At 38.8% G+C, this 21643-nt stretch overlaps 1 protein-coding gene and 1 pseudogene across 1 annotated transcript in view; one reads left to right on the forward strand and one right to left on the reverse strand.

Annotated features, from left to right (window-relative positions):
- Nucleotides 1-21643, reverse strand: part of F8 (coagulation factor VIII) — a 107213-nt gene that overhangs the window by 57840 nt on the left and 27730 nt on the right. The window contains 7 exon segments of the mRNA XM_040974685.1: nucleotides 563-656; nucleotides 2619-2790; nucleotides 3075-3330; nucleotides 6643-6864; nucleotides 10167-10268; nucleotides 11169-11237; nucleotides 20966-21178. Coding sequence (XP_040830619.1) covers nucleotides 563-656; nucleotides 2619-2790; nucleotides 3075-3330; nucleotides 6643-6864; nucleotides 10167-10268; nucleotides 11169-11237; nucleotides 20966-21178 — 1128 coding nt within the window.
- Nucleotides 19079-19491, forward strand: LOC121152546 (annotated as a pseudogene).

Raw genomic sequence — 21643 nt, forward strand, 5'->3', positions numbered from 1 at the left:
AGCTCAATTCACAATAAAGGATATGTAATTGACCTAGATGTCTGTCACCTAATGAGGAAAATGTGGTGTGTAGATGATGAAATATTACTCAGCCATAAAAAGAATGAAATCTTGAAATTTTCAATAAAATGTTGGAATTAGAAAACATCATGCTAGATTAAAGAAACCAGATTTAAAAATCCAAGTATCACATATTTCCTCTTATATGTGCAAGCTAATATAAATAGATCATACAAATTGCTTGGCTGTCCTATTATTTGGTATATTTTCATAAATATTGCTATCACTGATTTATACTATCTAGAAGACAATAAATCTCTTTTCTTAACTTGATGATATATGTGTACATACATAATTCCTTCATTTGAAGTGCATGTGGCAAAATGTTAAAAATGTTAACCTTAAACTTTAAAAATCCAAAAAGAGATTGCTTATCAAAAATATGCAGGCAGCTAGAAATTATATTCAGAGAAAATACTGACTTGAAATGCCAACGCCTCTAGATTTTAGGACACTTGTATCAGTTGCATTGTGTTAGTTGAACATCAATAGGAATAGTTACCTTTTGGCAATTTCCCTGAGTGCAAAGGACTCACATCAGTGATCCCATGAGGGTAGATGTTATATGGTCGAGTTGCTTGATTCTTAAATATAATCTGAAAGTACAAATGAGATCAAAATCAGGTCCTAGAGCAACTGGGATCAGTCAGAAAATTGTGGCTTATCTCTGGAAAATCAAAAGTTTTCAGGAAGTAAAGCCTACATAAAATTCAAAGCATTATTTCTGTGAAATTGCTCAACAATATACCTTTAAGGCTCTTTTTATTTTTTTAATGCATTATGTCAAGGGTCAGCATTGTGGTATACTGGATTAGACCTCCACCTGCAATGCCAACAACCCATATTGGTGCTGGCTTGAGTCCTGGCTTTTCCACTCTTGATCCGGCTCCCTACTAATGTTCCTGGGAAAGCCACTGAAGATGAACCAAGTGCTTGAGCCCCTGTATCTACATGGGGGACCTGGAGAAATCTCCTGACTCCTGGCTTCAGCTTGGCTCAGCCCTGGTTATTGCAGCCATTTGGGGAGTGAAGCAGTGGATGGAAGATCTCTCTCCCTCTCTCCCTCTCTCCCTCTGTCTCTCCATCTGTTCCTCTTTGTAACTCTGCCTTTCAAATAAATAAATAAATAAATAATGAAGAATGAAATTCAGAATGTCAGGTGTTAATATTGTAGTAAAACAGGCCAAGCTGCCACCTAAAACTCCAGCATCCCATATAGACACCAGTTCAAGTCCTAGCTGCTCAACATCTGATCCAGCTCCCTGCCAATGTGCTTCAGAAAGCAGTGGAAGATGGCCCAACTGTGTGAGCTCTTGCCATTCACATGGAAGAACGAGAAGAAGCTCTAGGTTCCTGGTTTTACTTTGGAGAGTGAGCCATTGGATGGGAGATCTCTCTCTTTCCTTCTCTTTCTGTCACTTTATTTTTAAATAAATAAAACAAACCTAAAAAAATCATAAAAATACATGCAACAAGATCTTGACTAGGTAAAAATGAAAAATATTGTTAGGACCAAAGAAATTAAAATGCAAGTAGCAAATTGAGAAAAATATTTTGAGAATAAATAGCAATGTGCCAATATCCATAATGTATAAAGGCCTTTGAGAAATAGAAAGGGAATCATACAAATAACCAACAAACAATTTTACAGCTAACCAGGAAAGATAGATGGGAACATGTAAATATTTTGCTTAGAAAGTTGGAGAATTTTCTAAAGACTTATAATATGTGTTACTGAGATTAGTGTGGGAAAAGGGAAAGAATTGTTGAAGTCTTTTATCTAGCGAAACTCCACATGTGAGAACCCTTATGGCATTTTTGAGCAGCAATTGATGTAATCAATCTTTGATCTCAAAATTTCTTATGAAGAAAATAACACTGTATTTATTTGATCCACTGTTCATTAACTATGGTACATTATAAGGACCCTAGGTCATGGATTAGTAAACATTTTCTGAAAAAAAAGTTGGAGAGTAAATATTTTAGCAGTGGTGGCTTAATAGATAGCACTAATTTTTTTATGGTATGCATTCATGTGTAAAATGTTGATATATTTATTTATTTGAAAGAGAGAAAAGAGAGACAGATCCTTCACCCACTGATTTATTTCCCAAATACACTAAAATTTTTAAAAAATGCCATCAACATTTTAAAAGATTATGTGTTTTGGGGACAAGGTTGAGTTATTTGGTGTTTTAAAACTCAAAAAGCTGGGTCTGGCATGATGACTTACGAGCTAAATCCTCATCTTGCATGTGCCTGGATCCCTTTTGGATGCTCGTTTGTGTCCCAGCAGCCCTGCTTCCCATCCAACTCCCTCCTGTAGCCTGTGAAAGCAGTGGAGGACGGCCCAAAGCCTTGGGACCCTGAACCTAGAAGAAGTTCCTGGCTCCTGGCTTTGGATCGGCTCAGCTCTGGCTGATGGAAGATCTTTCTCTCTTTGTTTCCTCCTCTCTGTAAATCCACCTATCCAATAAATATAGATAAATCTTTTAAAAGAATTTTTATATTTCAGGCTTTTTCTTCTTAGCCAATGTCAGATAAGTGCAACAACTTACCAACAGTGTGTCTCCAACTTCCCCATAAAGTAAAGGTCCCAAGATTCCTGATTCATATTGCACAGTTTCATGAGTCTTGAATGTTTCATCTGTATACGGCATAAATCGGACTTTTTTGTATTTCCTACCAATCTGTTGAGGACCATTGTTCAAATACTCACTTTGATAACTTCTATATGAGAGATAAAAAGTTGAGACATTTAAATGGAAATCTAAGTATCTAAGTAGAATAAAAGCAAGCAGTAAAATAGCTGATATGGTTTGATCAAAGGCTAGGGTGAGAAAATGCATTGCTGATGCGTATCTTCAGATACATTATGTTAATCTCTAATTCTATCAATACCCTTGCCATTTTATTTCCCAATTGTGCATATCATTGAATATGGCTTATGGATTCGTTGGTTTGAATAACTCGGAAGAACCTTTTGAGTAATGGGAAGAGTGCCAGGCTCTTACTTGTCATCAGGTGTAGGAACTGAAGGAGCATAGTCCCAGTCCACCTCTTCAGCAGCAATGTAATGTATCCAAGTTTTTGGATGCTTCTTGGCAAATGAGCGGATTTGGATAAAGGAAGCAGAGTTGTCATCATCAAACGTGAACACGTGCATTTCAGAATCCTTGCTGTTATAATCCTCCTCTTCCTTGTGACTTTTCATCTGCAGTTGGGGTTCCTCTGGACAAGTGTCAACTTTGACATAAGCTTCCATGCCATCTGGAATCACACAAACTAAAGCTAAACTTCTGCTCTTGATTTTTTTTTATTTTGTTTTAAATTCTAAAACTTTATGTGAAGGGAGCAAATTCCATACATTTCATATACATGGTTTTAAGAACATAGTATTTCCCACCGTATCCTTTCTCCTACCCTATCTTCTCTGTCCTTTCTTATTCTCCTTTTAATTTTTGCAATTACATACTTTCAAATTACTTTATAATCATGTTTAACTTGCCACTAAATAAGAAATTCAGCAAGTAGTAAAAAAACAACAATAACAACAAAACACCATGCCTCAGGAGTATAGACAAAGGCAATAAATGATAATCAGATCTCAACATGTCCCTTTCTGACTTGTTTCTCTTAGTTGACCTTCAAGGTTCTCTCCTAAGTGTTCTCCTTTCCGCACCAATACCACTTCTTGTCATCATCTTGTGTAGATTTATTCCCCTCTGCCTGATTCTTCTCCATGTATGCTTCATTCTTTTCAGACCTTGTTCTGTGACAGGGTGAAAAATTATGGAGTGCATTCAACAGTAGCCAGTTGGGTTAGATTGACCCTCTTCCTCTAAGGAGGAACCAGGTCCTGGGAACTGAGCCCTAGGAAAAGTGGAACCAACTTCTAAGAAGTTAAACTGTAACTATAACTACAGAATTGCTCCTCTTGGCTCTAACCTGCTTATTGTAGCTTCTGTACCCTTGCTTGCTTGCCAGCATCAAGGCCACCAGGACGTGGCTTTCCTTTAAAAGCTCACTACAACGACAGCTTGGGACTGTCTCATTCAGACCTGTCCTCAGTGGGGGCAGTCCCTAACTGGCTAATAAAGACAGACTCCCCAAATTCTAAATTGGCTTGGGTGGTCTTCATAACATTTCATTTGCCTTCATAATACACAAGAATATTTCATTTCTGCTTGGCTTTAAGTCTATTAATCTTCCACCTAAATTTATAAACCAGGACACTTAAAGAATTACTTATCTTCAACACTAGGGAATGTAACCTAAGCTAGCACCCTGTCCCCAGAGGCTCCTAATGATTTCTGTCTTTGCTTGATTGAATTATAATGCAAATCACTGATATAATAACATCCTATCAGGAAAGATATTAGTTGGAATAAATTTCAAGACACATTATAATTTTACAAATACATGAAAGCATAACTTTTAAAATCTATGTATTTTAGGAGAATAAGTAGCCTATGACAAGTCTATTCAACATTCTTAGTCTCTTTTTCATGTAGGTTATAATAATCCATTTCCTATCTATATCCTAGGGCTATTTTGAAGACCAGATATGAAGGTACTTCAAAGAGTTCATGGAAAATAGAATTAAAAATAAGTTTCTGGGCAGGCATTTGGTATAAGTCATCAAATTGCTTAGGATGCCTGCTTTCTATATTTGACAACTTAGTTCAAGTTTTGCTTCTTTTACCTCCTCATAGTTCCTTGCTAATGCATACCCCCGAGGCAGCAAGTGCGCTGTTTGGGATTCTTGGGAGACCTGGGTGGATTTCCCAGTTCCTAGTTTCAACCTGGGTCCCCTTCTGGCTTTTGTGGCAAATGAAATAAGAATAAACATTTTGTGTAAACAATTTTGAGATTCGTGTATAATTTTTCATAAAACTCATATTAAATGAGCCTTTGGAAGAGCTGTCACACATGTAAGATGCGAGACCTGATAACTGGATTGTGAAGAACAAGCAGGATTCGGGGAGTAACAAGCAACCAATCCTTACACATAATTCAATATGGATAGAAATAAAGACTGTCATGGAAATAACAACCAAATGCTTTGGTTTAATGTTGTGTATCTGTTGAAATATTTCATATACCCCACAAAAATATGCACATATTGTGTGTCAACTAAAAATTTTAAATGATATAATTTTTAAATGAGAGTTTTTGTCTAAGGCCAAAATATATGAAGCAATTTTTTTCTGAAAAAAAAAGAGAATTTTAATCAGTGGAGATATGCTGTTAAAAGATGAAAACAAAACAGACAATAACTTTTTAAAATTTATCAGGCTGAAATTGGACAACGACAAGTAGTCAGGATTTTGTTACTGCGGCAGCTTTCTGTTCATATTTCTAGGGCCATTCTTATCCAGTTTGACACTTTGTCCCTTCATGTCTTGACAAAGTTCCACAAATATTTTACACATTGAAAAAATGATAAAATCATATTTTTATCTTGTGGGTGGGCTTCTTGTTTTTCTTGACTTTGTTTGCCTTTCTGCATGTCATGACAGCAAGAAGGCCTTACCAGATCCTGCAACCTTAATATTGGACCTCACAGCCTTCAGAACAGTGAACCGATACATTTATGTTCATTCTAAACGACCCCATCTGCCATATTCTGGTATAACATCAAACTTTGGCTAAGACAGACTTCAACGATCATAACAGAAGAGCAAAGAGAGATAATAGATCGATTTGAGAAATTTCTGTTTTTCTGTTGTTGCTTTTGTTTTGTGGCTTTTCACTTGGTGGGATTTATAGTGATTGTGTAGTGGAGACTGACACGTCCAGATGTGAGGATATGGTGCAGTGTGCATCTCTACTTCTGGATTGAGGATGAATTCCCAGTGGAACTGTTGGATGTGTCTTGACAATGGGATACTGGACTCTGCCATTGTCTATGCCTGCAGTGATGGACTTATGACTGTTTATGAGGAACTATGCTGTTGTAATGATATGGGAGAGGTCAGTGGGGGGGGAGGGACCTGAGAAGGAGGTAGGGGAAATCCCAGGGCCTCTGGAACTGTATTGTAAAATGGTAATAACAAAAAAACGGGAAAAAAAGAAATGTTAAATAAAGAGTTAGTAGAATAAATACACGAGAAGACAAGTGAGAGTGAAATGATCTGTTTCTTCTCCCCACATTCACCATTTCTTAATTCCCCTGGTGTCTCTCAGCTCCTGCCAGGCAGCTACAGAACATTTCAGCTGTCTGGTGTTTCAAAGGAAACACGGTACTGCTCTGGGTGTCATTACTGATATCCTGAAGCTCTCGTGGCTGCAGCACAGGCAGTGTTCTTTTTGCACTAGCTTCCTCACAGAACACCTCTCCAACTGCAACCTGAAGTCTCTGCCTTCATAGATTTTTTTTTATCTGCTTTCCTTTATCAGCGGCATTTATCTATAGATCCATTATCACTGTGAATACTAATAACCTCTGAAACCCATAGAATCTCATTCTATAAAAGGCATCCTCTGCAACACACCATATTCTTGTATATTTCCAGTGCATTCCATTAAAAGTGGAACTAGATATTTTACAATACTTATTTTTAAGATTCAAGAGAGTACCATGTTGGTGTGAAGAGATATGACAAAAAAGTAAAAACTGTCCAAGATCCATTAGGAGTGTCTGAGCAGTGAGGAAGGTTATCGGTGAGATCTCCAAGGAGGCCTGGCGATGATTCCTCACAAGAAATGTATGACCTTCGAGGAATACTGAATGCACTTCAGGAGTAGTGCCCATTCCAATCACATGCCAATAGACTTGTTTCCTGTGGCATCCAATCAGACCTGCAAAAAGAGAATCCAGAGCTATAGGTAAGAGGTAAAGCATAGTAAACAAGTGGACCAAGGAAATTGGGATTATCAAAACAACAATTTGTGCCTAGGTAATCAATGGGCATTCCTCCTTGAAACTCCCTCCTCTTGGACTGTAAGCCAACATCTTTCTAGGTTTTGTTCTTATAATGTTCAGATCACTCATTTCTCTTTTTCTTTTTTCATTATTTAGAGAACACTTTATTAGTTCTGTAATCAAACCCACATAGATAAGACCTTACATATTTAATAGAATGTGTTACCTCTGTACAAATGGGAAAACTTAAGTTTAACATTTCTAGATCAATATGGCTTTTAATTTCTGTACAATGCCAACTGCACATGGTAAATTGGGATTTTTTTTGTCAAAGTTAACAGCACAGAATTTCTCTTTATCTTAACTGACCTTTCCTGAAACTACACCTGTATAGCAAATCACTTTTTCAACATTTCCACCTATATGTCTCACAAAATCAACATTTCCCAAGCCAAGTTTACGGTTTTTCTCACCGCATCCTCTTCTACGTTCCTTATCTCAGTGAATGATATCATTTTACATTCAATTTGCATGCAAATAAGTTATTCTTGGCACAAATCCTCAACTCCTATAACCAATACAACACCAACCATGGCAGTGGAACTAACCCACCTAGCCATATACCCAGCTCCCACAGCATTAATTGCAAGGGTACAGTTGTCTTTTAATTTGGCTCTCAAAACTTTCCACTACAGTATTCACTCTCGCTAACACCACCATCTTAATGCAAGCTGCAATTAAGTCTTGTCTGAGCCACTGAAATGACTTGTTTATGGTCTCCCTACCTCTGGTCATTTTCCCTTCCAAGCCTCTTACCCACCAGAAAACTGGTGCAATATTTTTTTGCAATTCAGATTTGACTACAGTATCCTCCACTCTAAAACTTGTCAGAGGTTGTCATTATCATAGTGTCAAAACTTTCCACCAAGGGATAGGAGGCCCTGATTATTTTGATTCTTGGTTCCTCTCCAGGGTCATATCACATTGCTTCATTTGCCTGTCATTGATACCATTTCAAAGCTCATTAAAGTGGCAGTTTTTTCACAGATGCTTTCTCTGATTCCTCGACCTAAGTCAAATTCCTAAACCATTCACTCACAGAAAATTATGTACTGCATGATCTCATGTCTGGAATCTGAAATCACGTTCTTATGTAAGTTGAAGGTTACCAGAAGCTGAGGAGGGTGTGGAGAAAGTTGCTTAAGGGCGCTAAGTCACAGGCAGGAAAAAGTTCTACTGTTCTACAGATCACAGCAATGCGATAGTTGTCTGCTTCTAAACATGTGTTGTAGAATGTGTCAAATGTAGCTTTATACAAGTAAAATTCAAAAGGTAAAAGAAAGGATTTTTTAGTGTTTAACCATTAAAGAATGATGAGGGGATACAGTTACCCTGCAGTGGCATCACAAATGTGTGCATGTCCCCCAAAATAATATAATTTTAATGTCAAATAAATCAAACTTGTTTTTCTAATTCTTAAAGTATGCACATCCATTCTGGAATTACTGGGAAATATGCAGGAATTCAGAGGAAAATATCCCTCCTCATCTTTCATTATTTTCTAATTCTTATTCTTCCAAATATTTCATTTACTAATATCAAGTGGCTTCTAAGGCCATCTAAAAATACTTTTATTCTTCCCCCAAAGCTGATTTATAGTTTGACTACAAATTCTCTTTGTGCTGTGTCTGAAATTACATGATGATCATTTTCGGTGGAGAACTGTTGTTTATTCTAATGGGAAATTTTAATATGAAGACACATCTTCTAATTACAAATATTTTAATTCTATCAGTTCTGGTTTTTAAAACTTTGCATTTTATTTAAGAGGCAGAGAGAGACAGACAGAGGCAGAAGCAGAGATGGCGAGAGCATGTTCCTATCCGCATGTTCACGCTCCAAATGTCTTTGGCAGCTGGAACCAAGGGTTATCAAGCAATTCATATCTTTTCTTGTGGGTTCCAGGAATCACATTATTTGAGTCACTGCCTGTTGTCTCTTAAGGTGCACATTAGCAGGAAGCTGGAATCAGCACACAGAGCCAGGACTCAAACCCAGGCACTCCAACAAAGAACACAGACATCCTATTTTTTTTCAAACGCTCATCTGAAAGGCAGAGTTACAGAGACAGAGGATATGGGGAGGGAGAAAGAGAGAGATCTTCCAATGCTGGTTCACTCCAAAAATGACCAGAACAGCCGACGCTGGGCCAGGCCAAGATTAGGAGCCAGGAACATATTCCAGGTCTCCCACCTGGGTGCAGGGGTCTAAGCACTTAGTCCATCCTCCACTGCTTTCTCTTGTGCATTAACAGTGAGCTGGATTTGAAATTGAGCAGCCAGGACTTGAAACAGTGCCCAAACGGGATGCTAGTACTAGAGGTGGAGGCTTAACCTACTGTGCTATGCTAGCTCCAACACAGACATTTTAAGAGCATCTTTACCCTCTAGGCCAAACGCATACCTCTGATTCTGAAGTCTCTTTTAAAATATATTCTCAAACCGTTTTTGTTTTACTTTCTGGGACATATTCTGTATTCCACTTATCTGTATTCCACTTGAGTTTTTATTTTGACAATTGCATTCCTTTCTTTTAAAATATTTATTTATGCGAGAGAGAGGAGAAAGAAGAGGGGAGAAAGAGAGAGAGGAGAAAGAGAGAAGGGGGGAGAGAGAGAGAGAGGAGAGAGGAGGGGAGAAAGAGAGAGAGAGAGAGAGAATCTTCCATCTGCAGTTGGGTGGGTCTAAACTCAGGAGCCAGGAGATTCTTCAGGGTCTCCCATATGCGTGTACAGTGATAAGGCTTTGGGCCGTCCTCCACTGCTTTCCTGGGCCATAAGCAGGGAGCTGGATGGGAGTGAGGTATCAGGACATGAACCAGTGCCCATATGGGATACCAGCACCACAGGCAGAGGCTTAGCCTGCTACACCATGGCACTTGTTCATTGTTTTATTTATTTTCCTTAGCATGGCTTTTTGATATTTCAAGGTCTTCTTGAGTGTCTGTTCACCCTTGCTGGTCCACTCCCATTTTCAGCAAAACGGAAGGTAAATCTAATCGTGAGTGGTGTGTGAATGAACAGGCTTTCATTTTCAGATACCTGAAAGAGGAAATGTCCACTATAGTTGTAGATCCCAAGAGGCCAGGATTTAGTGGGGTGCACAGCTGTCTGAAAACCAAAGAATCCCTGGACTTGAACTCAGGGAATGCTGGGGGTCATTGAGCATGCAGTACGTACCGGGCAAAGACCTGTTGACATAGCCGTTGACCGTGTGCATCTTGGGCCACGCCTCAGCAGTTGCAGACTTCGCAGGCAGAGTTCCTGAGTGCCAACTTTGCCCTGAAGAGAGAAGAGGCAAAGCAAGGTTTATCTCATGATTGACTCTGCCTTTCTCTCTTGGGACAAAGATGGCTGCCAGCTTTAAGCATGCTGTCACTGAAGGAGGCACCTTAAGCATGAAGCAAAAGACCATTCACAAAAGGTAGACAATTCTTGTTCAAATTGATGCCCTCTTCCTGTGGAAGAATGTTCAAGAAGTTCATGAAATATGTGAAAACATGAAATGAAAAACTGCGCATAGATTTCAAAAATCGTTCACACCAAAGTAAGCTTTTCATTCCATTTTCCATGGACCTTTCCAAGTCCTCTCATATTTGTCTACAAAAACAGGTGGGGAGGGATAAGGACAAATAATAAGCCAGGGAAGGAAGACTATTTTTCAGTGTGTGCCATGATGATTTATGTATTGAAATCCTTCTAGAGTTCTAGGACTGGAATGACAAGTCTAGGTCTACTTTGGTGAACTTTCCCTAAATGCTGCAGTGAAAATGGAGTGTCACCCTTGGAGCACTCTTCCTCAGATCCAGGTTTCCAGGGTTTTATGACAGCTGCCCCACCACCTGTTTCCATGTGCGGATGCAATTTGACAGCAAGGAGACACAGGAAGAAAAAAAAAATTGAAACATTTATCCCATCCACCTTCTTCCATATCCTAATCAGAGACCCACATGGACATGCACCCTTCTCAACTATGTAAACCCAGTTAAAAATAAAATTAAAACGTTTTAAAGAAAATGAATTGGCAGGAAAGAGAAGATAGGGGCCCTGATGAAGAACACGGCAGTGTAAGTGGATATATAGCGATAGCAAGACGATGTCATTGAGAATTGTGTGAGAGGAGGGATATGGGGGCAAAAGTTCTAACAAAAATAGAGGGCTTACACTTGGAAGCTCACAAACCTTCATCAAATACAGCAAAAAGCAGTACAAATTCGTGCAAGGTCTGACTCCTTTCCTTGGCCAGAGTCCCTGAAAGAAAATGGGAGCTTTTTTAGAATTTTATCACACGAAATTGCCACTAGGGGAAGACATTCTTCATCAACTGCTTTCACCAGGAGCATGTATCAGTACAAAATGGAGTTCTTGCTGTTTGCTTTTGTCTCTTGTTAACTTTACCACAACATTGTTTATTGGGTCTCTAATATCAGTCTTTCTAAAACTATGTAGAGGAAAAAGCAACCTATTTAAAAGTCAAATTTCTTGCAGACCACTACTTTTACACAATATAATAAAATGAATTTCTAGAAAAATGAAATTTGAAAGACATGCAAATTACAGGCCCAAATAAACACACACACACACACACATATCATAACAAGAAAGGAAAAGAGAAAAAAGAGAAAGTTATGAAAACTGTTCATGGAAAACATGCATATATGGAATTAATATAAAGCACTATTCCTCTTGTAACTGTTTCACACTTCTGCAATTATAAGTAAAATATTATAAGTGAGCTGCAATTGTGTACATTATTCATGCACACTCACATTTTAAATTAGATATGTCTAAATTTTTAAAGGTTTTGATTTAAATGAGGTTGCTTTGTGCTTTCAGTGGATGAGTTTCTCTTTGTATGTATATTTGTGGGAGGTTTTGTTGGCATGCTTATTTTGAGTAAGAAGTTCATTCTTTATGATCACAGCCCATCAGAAAAGTTGGAAACCATGTCAATGCCAATGAGATATCCCATCCTTTCTTATTTGAATCACTTTGAAACATAAAGCTGATCTGAGCTTAAAGCTCAGGCACCAAGCTTCAGCTAAGGGCTGTTAGGGTTGAAGAACTTTGAGTGAGGCATAAAGCAAGCAGTTTTTACAATATAAACACTGTACATTTTTTAGATGATCTAAGTTTTTAGTTTTTAGAGCAATACTAAAACATTATTCTTGTTTAAATTTTATGTTTTATTCACTAATAGTACATGGAATATAATTGAAATTTGTGTGATATCACATTTCAGTTATTATAGGAGTTTTTTTTCAAAAGAGATTTTTAGAATTTTCTTTATGGCCAACCATATTTTCTGGAAATATGCTGTCTTTCCAATGTAGCCTTCCTTAACGTGAATTAGCACACTGGCTCAGATTTCCAGTACTGTATTGAATAGGAGTAGTTCAAGTTTGCTAATCCTGCCTTGTTTGCAATCTTGGTTTTCACAACTGCAATGTGGGCACTCTAGCAAGCAGAGAAATTTCCCTTCTATTCCTACTTTGTTGAGAGTTCTTTTTTAAAAGTTTATTTAACTTATTTACTTATTGATTTGTTTTGCAGGTACAATGAGAGAGAGAGACAGAGAGATTGTGAATGGCATCTTCCATCTGCTGGTTTACTCCTAAAAATGGCTGCAGCGGCCAGCTAAGGCCAGGCTGAAGCCAGGAGTCAGAATTTCCATCAAGGTCTTTCATACAGGTGGCAGGGGCCAAAAACTTGAGCCATTATCTGCTGCCTCCCCAGGGTGTGCATCAACAGGGCATAGATCAGAACAGAAGCATGAACTAGAACTCATATGGCATGCTAGTGTTGCAGGAGGTCAGGTTAATTCACTCTACCACAATATCCACCAAGAATATTTTTGTTTGTCTTTAATCATGAATGGATGATGTTTTTGTCAGCTGTTTTTTCAACTGCATAGATTGATATAGTCATGTAATTTCTATTCTTTATTTGTTAATACCATGAGTTGCATGCTTGTTATAACTTCTGAATCAGCCCTGCATTCCTTGTGTAAACCAAAATTTGATATGATAATACGTTGTGTCTTACTAGCTAACTCTTTTGTTGAGAGATAGCATGTCCAAGTTCATGCAGGATATTTATTTATATCTTTGACTTTGCTGTTGGACCTTGACGGCTTGTAAAAATGAGTTGAATTTAATAGAAGTAATCACTCCTCTTTGATTTTCTGGAAGAGGTTGTGTAGAATTGATTTTATTTTTTTTTATGAATTTGTGATAAAATCTCCCAATGAAGAAATCTGAAACTGGGTAATTGTTCCATGTTGGGATTTTTAAAAATTATGTGCACACTAAATATTATTTCCATTATCTTTTTAAAAAAGATTTATTTATTTTTATTGGAAAGGCAGATATATATAGAGGAGGAGAGACAGAGAGGAAGATCTCCCATCCAATGATTCATTCCCCAAACGACCACACAACAGCTGGAGCTGAGCCAATCCAAAGCCAGGAGCCAGGAACTTCCTCCAGGTCTCCCACTGGAGGGTGCAGGGTCCCAAGGCTTTGGGCCGTCCTCCACTGCTTTCCCAGGCCACAAGCAGAGAGCTGGATGGGAAGCAGGGCCGCCAGGATTAGAACCGGTGCCCATATAGGACCCTGACACGTGCACGGTGAGGACTTTAACCACTACGCTATGGTACTGGGCCCTATTTCCATTATCTTTAAGTGTGCCTTTCAGTAGCACTGAGCACACCAGTGTGTGCTTCCTATGGAGTGACTCCATGTTTCTATCTCCATGCAGTTGCCAATTCTGAATATTGCACCTAAATTGTCAATAAGTCTGTGCCTTTTATTTTGATTTCTTTAGCTAGCTAATATTTTCAAAGTACATTTATTATATGCATAGTGCCAGTACTTCACTGTCTAAATAACATTCGTCATATGGATTTACTCCAATTTGCTTTCCCACTCATCAGATGCTAAACATTTGTTTATACTCTTCAGTTATTGTGATTATGCTATTATCATACATACATACTTTTTATTAAGCCTCTTTTTGTAGTTCATTCACATACGAGTAAAACTGTTAAGTGGTACAGTAATGGTATGTTTGATATTTTGAGGAACCAAGCAGCTGCACCATTTTACATTCTTACCAGTAAAGATTGAGGTTTGAACTTTTACTGCATTCAGATCAATACTGGTTTCTTTCCCTGTGCTTAAATAAACCTTAACCCAGGTATGCGCAGGGTGGTGTATCATACACCTTTTCACTGGTTCGTGTCCTGGTTGCTTCACTTCCCACCCAGCTCCCTGCTTGTGGCCTAAAACAGCAGTAGAGAATGATCCAAGGCCTTGGGATCCTGCACCCATGTAGGAGACCTGGAGGAAGCTCCTGACTCCTGGCTTGAGATTAGCTCAGCTCTGACCGTTGTGGCCACTTGGGGAGTGAATCAGAGGATGGAGGAATTGTCTTTCTTCTCTGCAAATCTGCCTTTAAAATAAAAGTAAATAAATCTTTAAAAACAAGCAACTATACCCATCCTAGTGAGTAGAAAGTGGTATTAATTTGCACTTTCCTAAAATTCTTGAAGTTGTACATCTTTTCATGTGCTAGTTGGCCATGAGTGTATTTTCTCTGAAGAGATATTTATACGGAGTCTTTCCCTGTTTAAAGTAGGTTGTGAGAACACTTCAAAAAGTTAATGGTGGGGTGAATATTTGCCTAGTAGTTAAGAAGCTGGTTTGGGTACTTGCATTTTATGTTGGAGGGCTCACATTCAGAGTTTGAAGCTTCTGTGAACACAGGCCTTTGGAGGCCCAAGTGCTTGGGTCGCTCCCTGCCACCGAGGTAGGAGACGTAGATGAGTCCCTGGCTCCTGGCTTCAGCTTGGCTTAATCCTGACTGTTGCAGGCATTTGGTGGCCTGAACCAACAGATAGGTGTGCTCTCTCTCTCTGTCTCTCTCTCTGCCTTTCAAATAGAAATAAATATATTTTTAAAAATTGGAAAAAGAGGATGTCAAATTACTTATGTTTGCAGAAGACATGATTCTGCATTAAGGCAAACCAAAAGACTATACTAAGAGATTATTGCAGCTCATAACAGAGCTTGGCAAAGTTGCATGATATAAAATCATCACAAAAAAACTTAGTACCCAGGTTGGGCACCCATACAGGACCTGCGACCCCACCAGCCACTTTTGCTTGGTAGGAGGGGCACAACCTAGTTTTCCAAGCCAGGAATTCACAGCATTGACTGCTTAAATGCAGCTGGCGCCATCCTGGCTTTAGCAGCCGGAGTGTCAATGGTGCTGGTAGAAGCCTGCTGGCCTCCCAGCAGCAAGCTCTGGGGCCTTGGGGTGACAAATTGCTGTCTAGGAACATCCATGGATAAGTGTGGATGCGGAATAACTCCTGACAGGGCCACTCTACTTGCAGGTAAGCAAGGGGAATGAGACCTGGTGGTTTGGAAGGGAGAGACCTGAAGATGCATACCGGTCTGACTGATGCATCAGGCCACATGGGAGTCCTGAGTTGGGCTTGTTAGCTGGAATATTGCTGACTGCCACATGCCAGCCCACATGAAAGCTAGGGCTGGGGCCTGTCTGGCAGGGCTAGACCCCAGTACCTGACTAAGTGTCAGAACAGGGGATGGGTCACATTAGGCAAGGCCATTACACTAACCAGCATGCAAGAGAACTAGGTCTGGGGATAGATTCTGTGGGGGAAGTGTGGGCCCAACCCTGTGGAAATACAAGTCCTACTGGTTAGCTTGACTTGGGGTGGTCTTGTGTAACTGCAATCCCTGCTGGCACGCCCAAGAACTTTAGATGGGAACAAGTCTGCCTGGGGAGCTAAGGGGACACCCCAGCTGGGTTGGGATTCCCACCAGTGACCATGAGAACTGGAATGAGGGTGGCAGGCTGGCCTGGCCATGGCTATAGCCTCCCTCAGTGCGGGTGTGGACTGGGACTGGAGAGTGACAGACTGGGCTACGCTGCAGCACCCAGTGGTACTCATGAGTAACCAGGTTAGTATAGAACAGGCTGGGCTAGGTCTTGACACTTGCTGAACCACATGAGAGTTGTGTCTGGGCATGAGTCAGGTGTGGCTGGGCTGCAACAACCAACAGTAAGAATCAGAATGCCTGTGGGCTAGTTGAGCAAGGCCACTGTTCCTATCAGAACAAGAGGTAGACAAAATCAACCTGGGCCAAGGACTCACTGCTGTGTGCGAGATCTGCAACTGGGAGGAGACCAGACAGAGGAGCTTGAGAAACTGTTCTGTCAGGATACAGTCCCTGCAGGTGAGCACAAGAACCAAGTTTTCAAAGGATGAAATATAAAATATAACTGGCCATCAAAAACACAAATACTCAGGATCACCAGCAATCAGGAAAATGCAGATAAAAATCACAGTGTGGTTTCACCTTGCCCAGTTACTATGCCATCACCCGAAAATCAAACAAGAACAAATGCTGGTGAGGATCTGGAAAAAAACGCACTGTCATACACTGTTGGAACTGGTACAGCCACTATGGAAGACAGCATGGAGATTCCTCTGAAATCCTAAAATAGATTGATCATATGACAGCCATTCCACCCTTGGCTGCTTATCCAAAGTTAAATCCGAATATAAGAGGATTATTTGTACCCTCATGTTTATTGAAGCTCAGTTCACAACGGCTAAAATATGGAATCATTCCAGATTTCTAATAACTGATAACTGAATAAAGAAAATATGATTTATATGCACCATACTCATTGAAACAAGTTAGTTCCTTGTTAATGTCGTATGCTTTCCTTGCTAATATATGCACATGAGATGATTAATGTTTACAGCCCTTTTAACATATTTTTGAGAAACAACGATTTTTCTACTTACAACTTGTTGAATTCTTTATTGAAAGGTTAAGACTGTCACTGAAAAATAAGTTGAAAGTATGCTATTGTAAAAGTTAACAAAAATAAGAAGAAAAAGGGAGAGTAAGAGCGGGAGTGGGAGAGGGGAGGGTAGGAAGTACCGTTACACTCTTAAATATATATATGTGTGTGTATGTATATATATATGCATAGATATATATATACATATTTCGTTCACCTTATGCAATTAAAAACATGAGAAAAAAGCTAAAATTTCCTCCAGTTTGGTGGTATTTTAAATTCTAGTGTCTTCTCTGTGTCTTCCTGTTGTACTTTCTTTTCAGAATTTTCAGGGAGCTGGGAAGTATATTTTGTCAAGATTATATCAATGAGTTTAGTGAGTGATCAATGGTAGAGTGTGTTTATTACATCTTACCTGAAACTATAAATTCTGTTTTCTTTTTAACTCAAATTTGTCAAAGAATTATTTTGATTTTAAACTTATTTATTTATAAGTCATTCAGAAGTGCTTATGATTCAATGATTTTATTTTTCATTAGCCTTTAGATTCCGCAAACAACATGCTGTGATTTTAGCACTTTATCAACTAAGGGTATGAAATTGAACTCAGTATGTGAAAATACATGAAGTGGCCTTAGAGATATGGTCTCAAAGACAGATGTTGGAACTGAAGTTGCACTTCAACTTGAAGAGCCAGCATCCTATATAGAACCATGGGTTCAAGTCTTGCTGCTCTGCTAATGCACCTGGGAAGGCAGCAGCAGATGGCCCAAGGGCCTGGTCCCATGCACCCGTGTTCAAGACACACCAATCCCAAAATGCCAGATATCATATATTTGCCTTAATATAATACTATGTCAAATCTAAAAATTATATCTTATCACACTTCCTAGCTGTCTATACCATACACAATAAGATCTTGTCATGTAATCTATTAATCAATAATTCATAAGAGACTGATTGCATATGTTCACCTGAGATTGTAAATACCCCTTTAAGCACTGTTATTACTACTACCCATGGGTAATGATGATCTAGTCTGTACTATATTCCCATTAGAACCACACGGGTTATACGCTAGCATGAATTTCTGCAGGAAGATACTGGACACTCTTTTGCACCACCCTAGCATCACATTGATACCCCTGCTATGAGTTTGACAACACCATGGAGATGAATAGTCACTATTTTATCATTTTTTTTCTTATTTTCCTTCTCATCCCGAGGGGGATAGTACTTAAGGGGAGGTATAATGGAAGTGCCGCAGAAATAAATATGTGCATAGGCAGAAACAGAAGTTTATCCCTGTACTTCTAATACAATGATGGTTTCACAGCGAAACAACAGATAAACCCCTACATTGTTGGGAGACACCTCAATGGCAGTGTGATGGGCTGCTGAAGGCACTACTGAAAGACTGGCGGGGAGAACGATGGGGGCAGGGGAAACCAGTGCTTATTGAACGGTGTCATAAAATAAAGAAATTTTTAAAAATTAAGAAAAGACACAGATGGAGTTCTGGGCCTGGCTTTGGCCTGCTCCACCCCCAGCTCTTGTGGCCATTGGAGGAGTGAACGAACAGATAGAAGAGAAGTCACTCAATTGCTCACTCATTCTCTCCTCTGTTTGGCCTCTACCCCATGCCCAGCACTGACCACTCCCTGCCCCGGCCCCGTGGCCAGTACTCTGCCTTTGAACTACATATATTTTCAAAAAACTAATGCAGTAGAAATATTACTACCTAATTTTGGAGGATGATACAGATTTCAGTGGGGACTTTGGGAGTGCATTAGGATTAGAAAAGTCTATTAGGTTGGAGTTCCCATGATTGGATCCTGGCAGCTGTATAACGAGAGAGGAAGAGAAAGTAGTCTCTGTCTCTCACCGTGCGATGCTCTGGGATGCCTCAGGAATCTGCCATCCAAAAGGCTATCATTAGTGCAGCTCCTCAACTTTTTATCTTTAAACCTCTTTGCTTTTATTAAAGTACCTTGCCTCCAGTATTTTGCAATAGTAATAAAAGCTAATACAAGGATTCTCTTAGTTCTGGGCAACTTCAGAAGATAACCTGGAAAAGGCCACTAAGTCAAGACATTTCCAAATTTCATGAGACCCACAAAACTTAAAGATTACGAATGATTATTATTATTTTAAGCAACTAAGTTGTAGTTGGAACAAGAAAAAAGCTCACTGAAGCTTATTACACCATAAAGAAACAAGATTAAAACAGATTATGCAAGGAGAAGATGATGGCAGTCTACACAGGAGTTAAAGTTCCTCATCATTTTCGCTTGTTGGAAGAACTTGGAGAAGGACAGAAAGGAGTAGGTGATGGTGTGGTCAGCTGGGCCTCACAGACAATGAAGATATGACACAAGGTGGACAGGCATAATGGGGCCACCAAGGACACATTACCAGAACAGGATACAGAGCCTGAAAGTAGAGTGTGGGCCTAACTACCCAGAAGCTCCACGATCAGTTATATTTATGACAAAAATTAATATAAATGGGACAAATAATATCACTGGAATGGTGGATGCACAGAGCAAAATTCCAAGAGCAAAAAGTTGCACTTCAGGAGCTGAGGTGTCTAATGATGTCCAAAGGAAATGTGAAGCTTCCACAGCCACCCGAAGGACAGACATACAGTAATTCATTTTAGTGGCTCTCAAACTTGTCTTAAATCAACAACCTTCTACTCATAGTAATGTTTTGATTAAACAGCACAATGCAAAATACCCACATATTCAGTAAGGAATTCCAGCTGGCATACGTAACCAGGATATTTGTAAGAATATATTTTAAATATATATTTTAAATACATATATATATACCCATTATGTTTTCAGGTAATAGGAGGAAAAATATGGCACAATTTGTCTTTCTCTTGTTGAGGCACCGTCATTTAAATATAAACCTGGAGTGCTCCAAGTAGGATTCGGGTTTACAAGATGCAAGCATGGTGAGACGTGCCAAATGGCAGTGGAAATAGGTGTTTCTGAAAAAGAAAACTCCCAGGAAGGACAAGCAGCAGTGACATGTGCATCCATCCTGCTTAGTGACAGAGCTGCAGCAGGAACTGTGTAAGTAGCAAGTACAGTGAATGCCGTCACAAACTGTTGAGTTTTGAAATGGTGTGAGTGCTATTAGTGGTATAAAAATATGTTCAGAATTGTTTTTGATACCTGCATTTATAAATTTTAAATTTATTATAAAGTACCTGTATGTATAACAAAAGCTGTTCCTGTGTGTTACACATAACAGACATGGTAAATATTCTTTCATATACTTTGCTTAACAAACCATGCATTTAAGTTTAAGAAACATCAACAAAAAAGGAAATAAATGTGTGGATATGTGATTTTGAGATTAAAGCTAGTCCTAAAATGTAAGTAAAAAGTGGAATGTGTCCTTGGAGGCTGAGCCATTTCTATATGTTGGCACAGTTTATGTACAATACCTTGTCAAGTAGGAAAAATTATAATTGTTGTAGTTTTCATTTATAAGCACTTTTTAGTATAGTTCTATTTTGTGTATTTCTTGTGATTTGGAATTTGCAGAGTATTTCACAGAACATATTAATTTTTAAACTACTTTTTGGGCAAGGAAGAATCCCAGATATTAGAATTTGAATTTTATCTCACCAGAAGCAATACTAAAATTATTTTTGATTCCTAACAAAAAAACAAATTATGCAAAATATATTTCCTAATTTGGTTTATGCTGTCAATTCTGTAAGTTAAGAACAGGCTTGGATAAAAGTTTTTCTTTAGAATAACAAGTTAATAAATAGAAGTAAATGCTTACCTTTCTCATATTTTTGTATGTTTTCAGTGTACAGGTGACAAACTAGCTACCAGACTCAGTCTTTATGTAACCCTAAATACTTTTTGAGTAGAAACCTCATTCTGGAACTTGCCGGCTCTTGTTGCCAGCTTAGCTCATTGTGGTTGTATACAGCGGACAATTTTTTCCTCTCAGTTTACTTTCCATTACATTTGCTTACTTTCCATGGACAAGATGATAGGAGGAAGAAGTCTCTTCCAGAGGAAAGAGCACAATATTGTTATGAATAGATTAGGTTGTTTGTACTTCTCTGCCTATTTCATCTTAATTACATGCTAGTTAACACTTACCTTCTCTACATACTAACAGGGCTCCAATCAGACCTGAATTCAGGTCTTTCACTAAGTCCACATGAGAAAGATACGAGTAGGTGAGACATGGTGGGTCAGAGGTCATTGGACCATTCTCTTTCAGGATCTGCCACACATAGGTATGACTCCCACCAGGAAAGATTTTATCATCTTCTTTCTCCCTTTCACTGGTCTGATCATTGTATTCGGCGCCTAAAGCAAAAAAGGATAAAATTGTGATTTATAGTCTTATGGTGCACTCCAAGAAACACATTATGGTTATTGTCACCAATAGATTCCATATAAGAATCAGATTTGCTGCACAACTTCTTTTGAAAGGCTAGGATGCGTGCTTCTTCCTCTCCAAAACTGAATTACACTCCTTTCCTAGGAAAGAACCCCCTTTGCTGTTATTTTGGCAGCAAACATGCAATTTCACATAAACGAATTGTCCAACAGTTATAACATCACTCAGATTAATGTAAAGTCAATTCTAGCCAGTGTATAATTTCATTATGAATAATTATATATTCATCTGCATGCTACAATGCAATCACTGCAAAATTTAAAAAGTTAGTATAAACCTAATGAAACTCCAGTGAATTTCTTATATATAGGACATCCACAGTAACTAAAGATTCCATTTCTGCAACTAGCAGTTTCACCTGTAGTCATATA

This window comes from Ochotona curzoniae, unplaced genomic scaffold (genome assembly GCF_017591425.1).
Source record: "Ochotona curzoniae isolate NIBS_2020 unplaced genomic scaffold, NIBS_Ocur_1.0 contig_2469, whole genome shotgun sequence".
NCBI lineage: Eukaryota > Metazoa > Chordata > Mammalia > Lagomorpha > Ochotonidae > Ochotona > Ochotona curzoniae.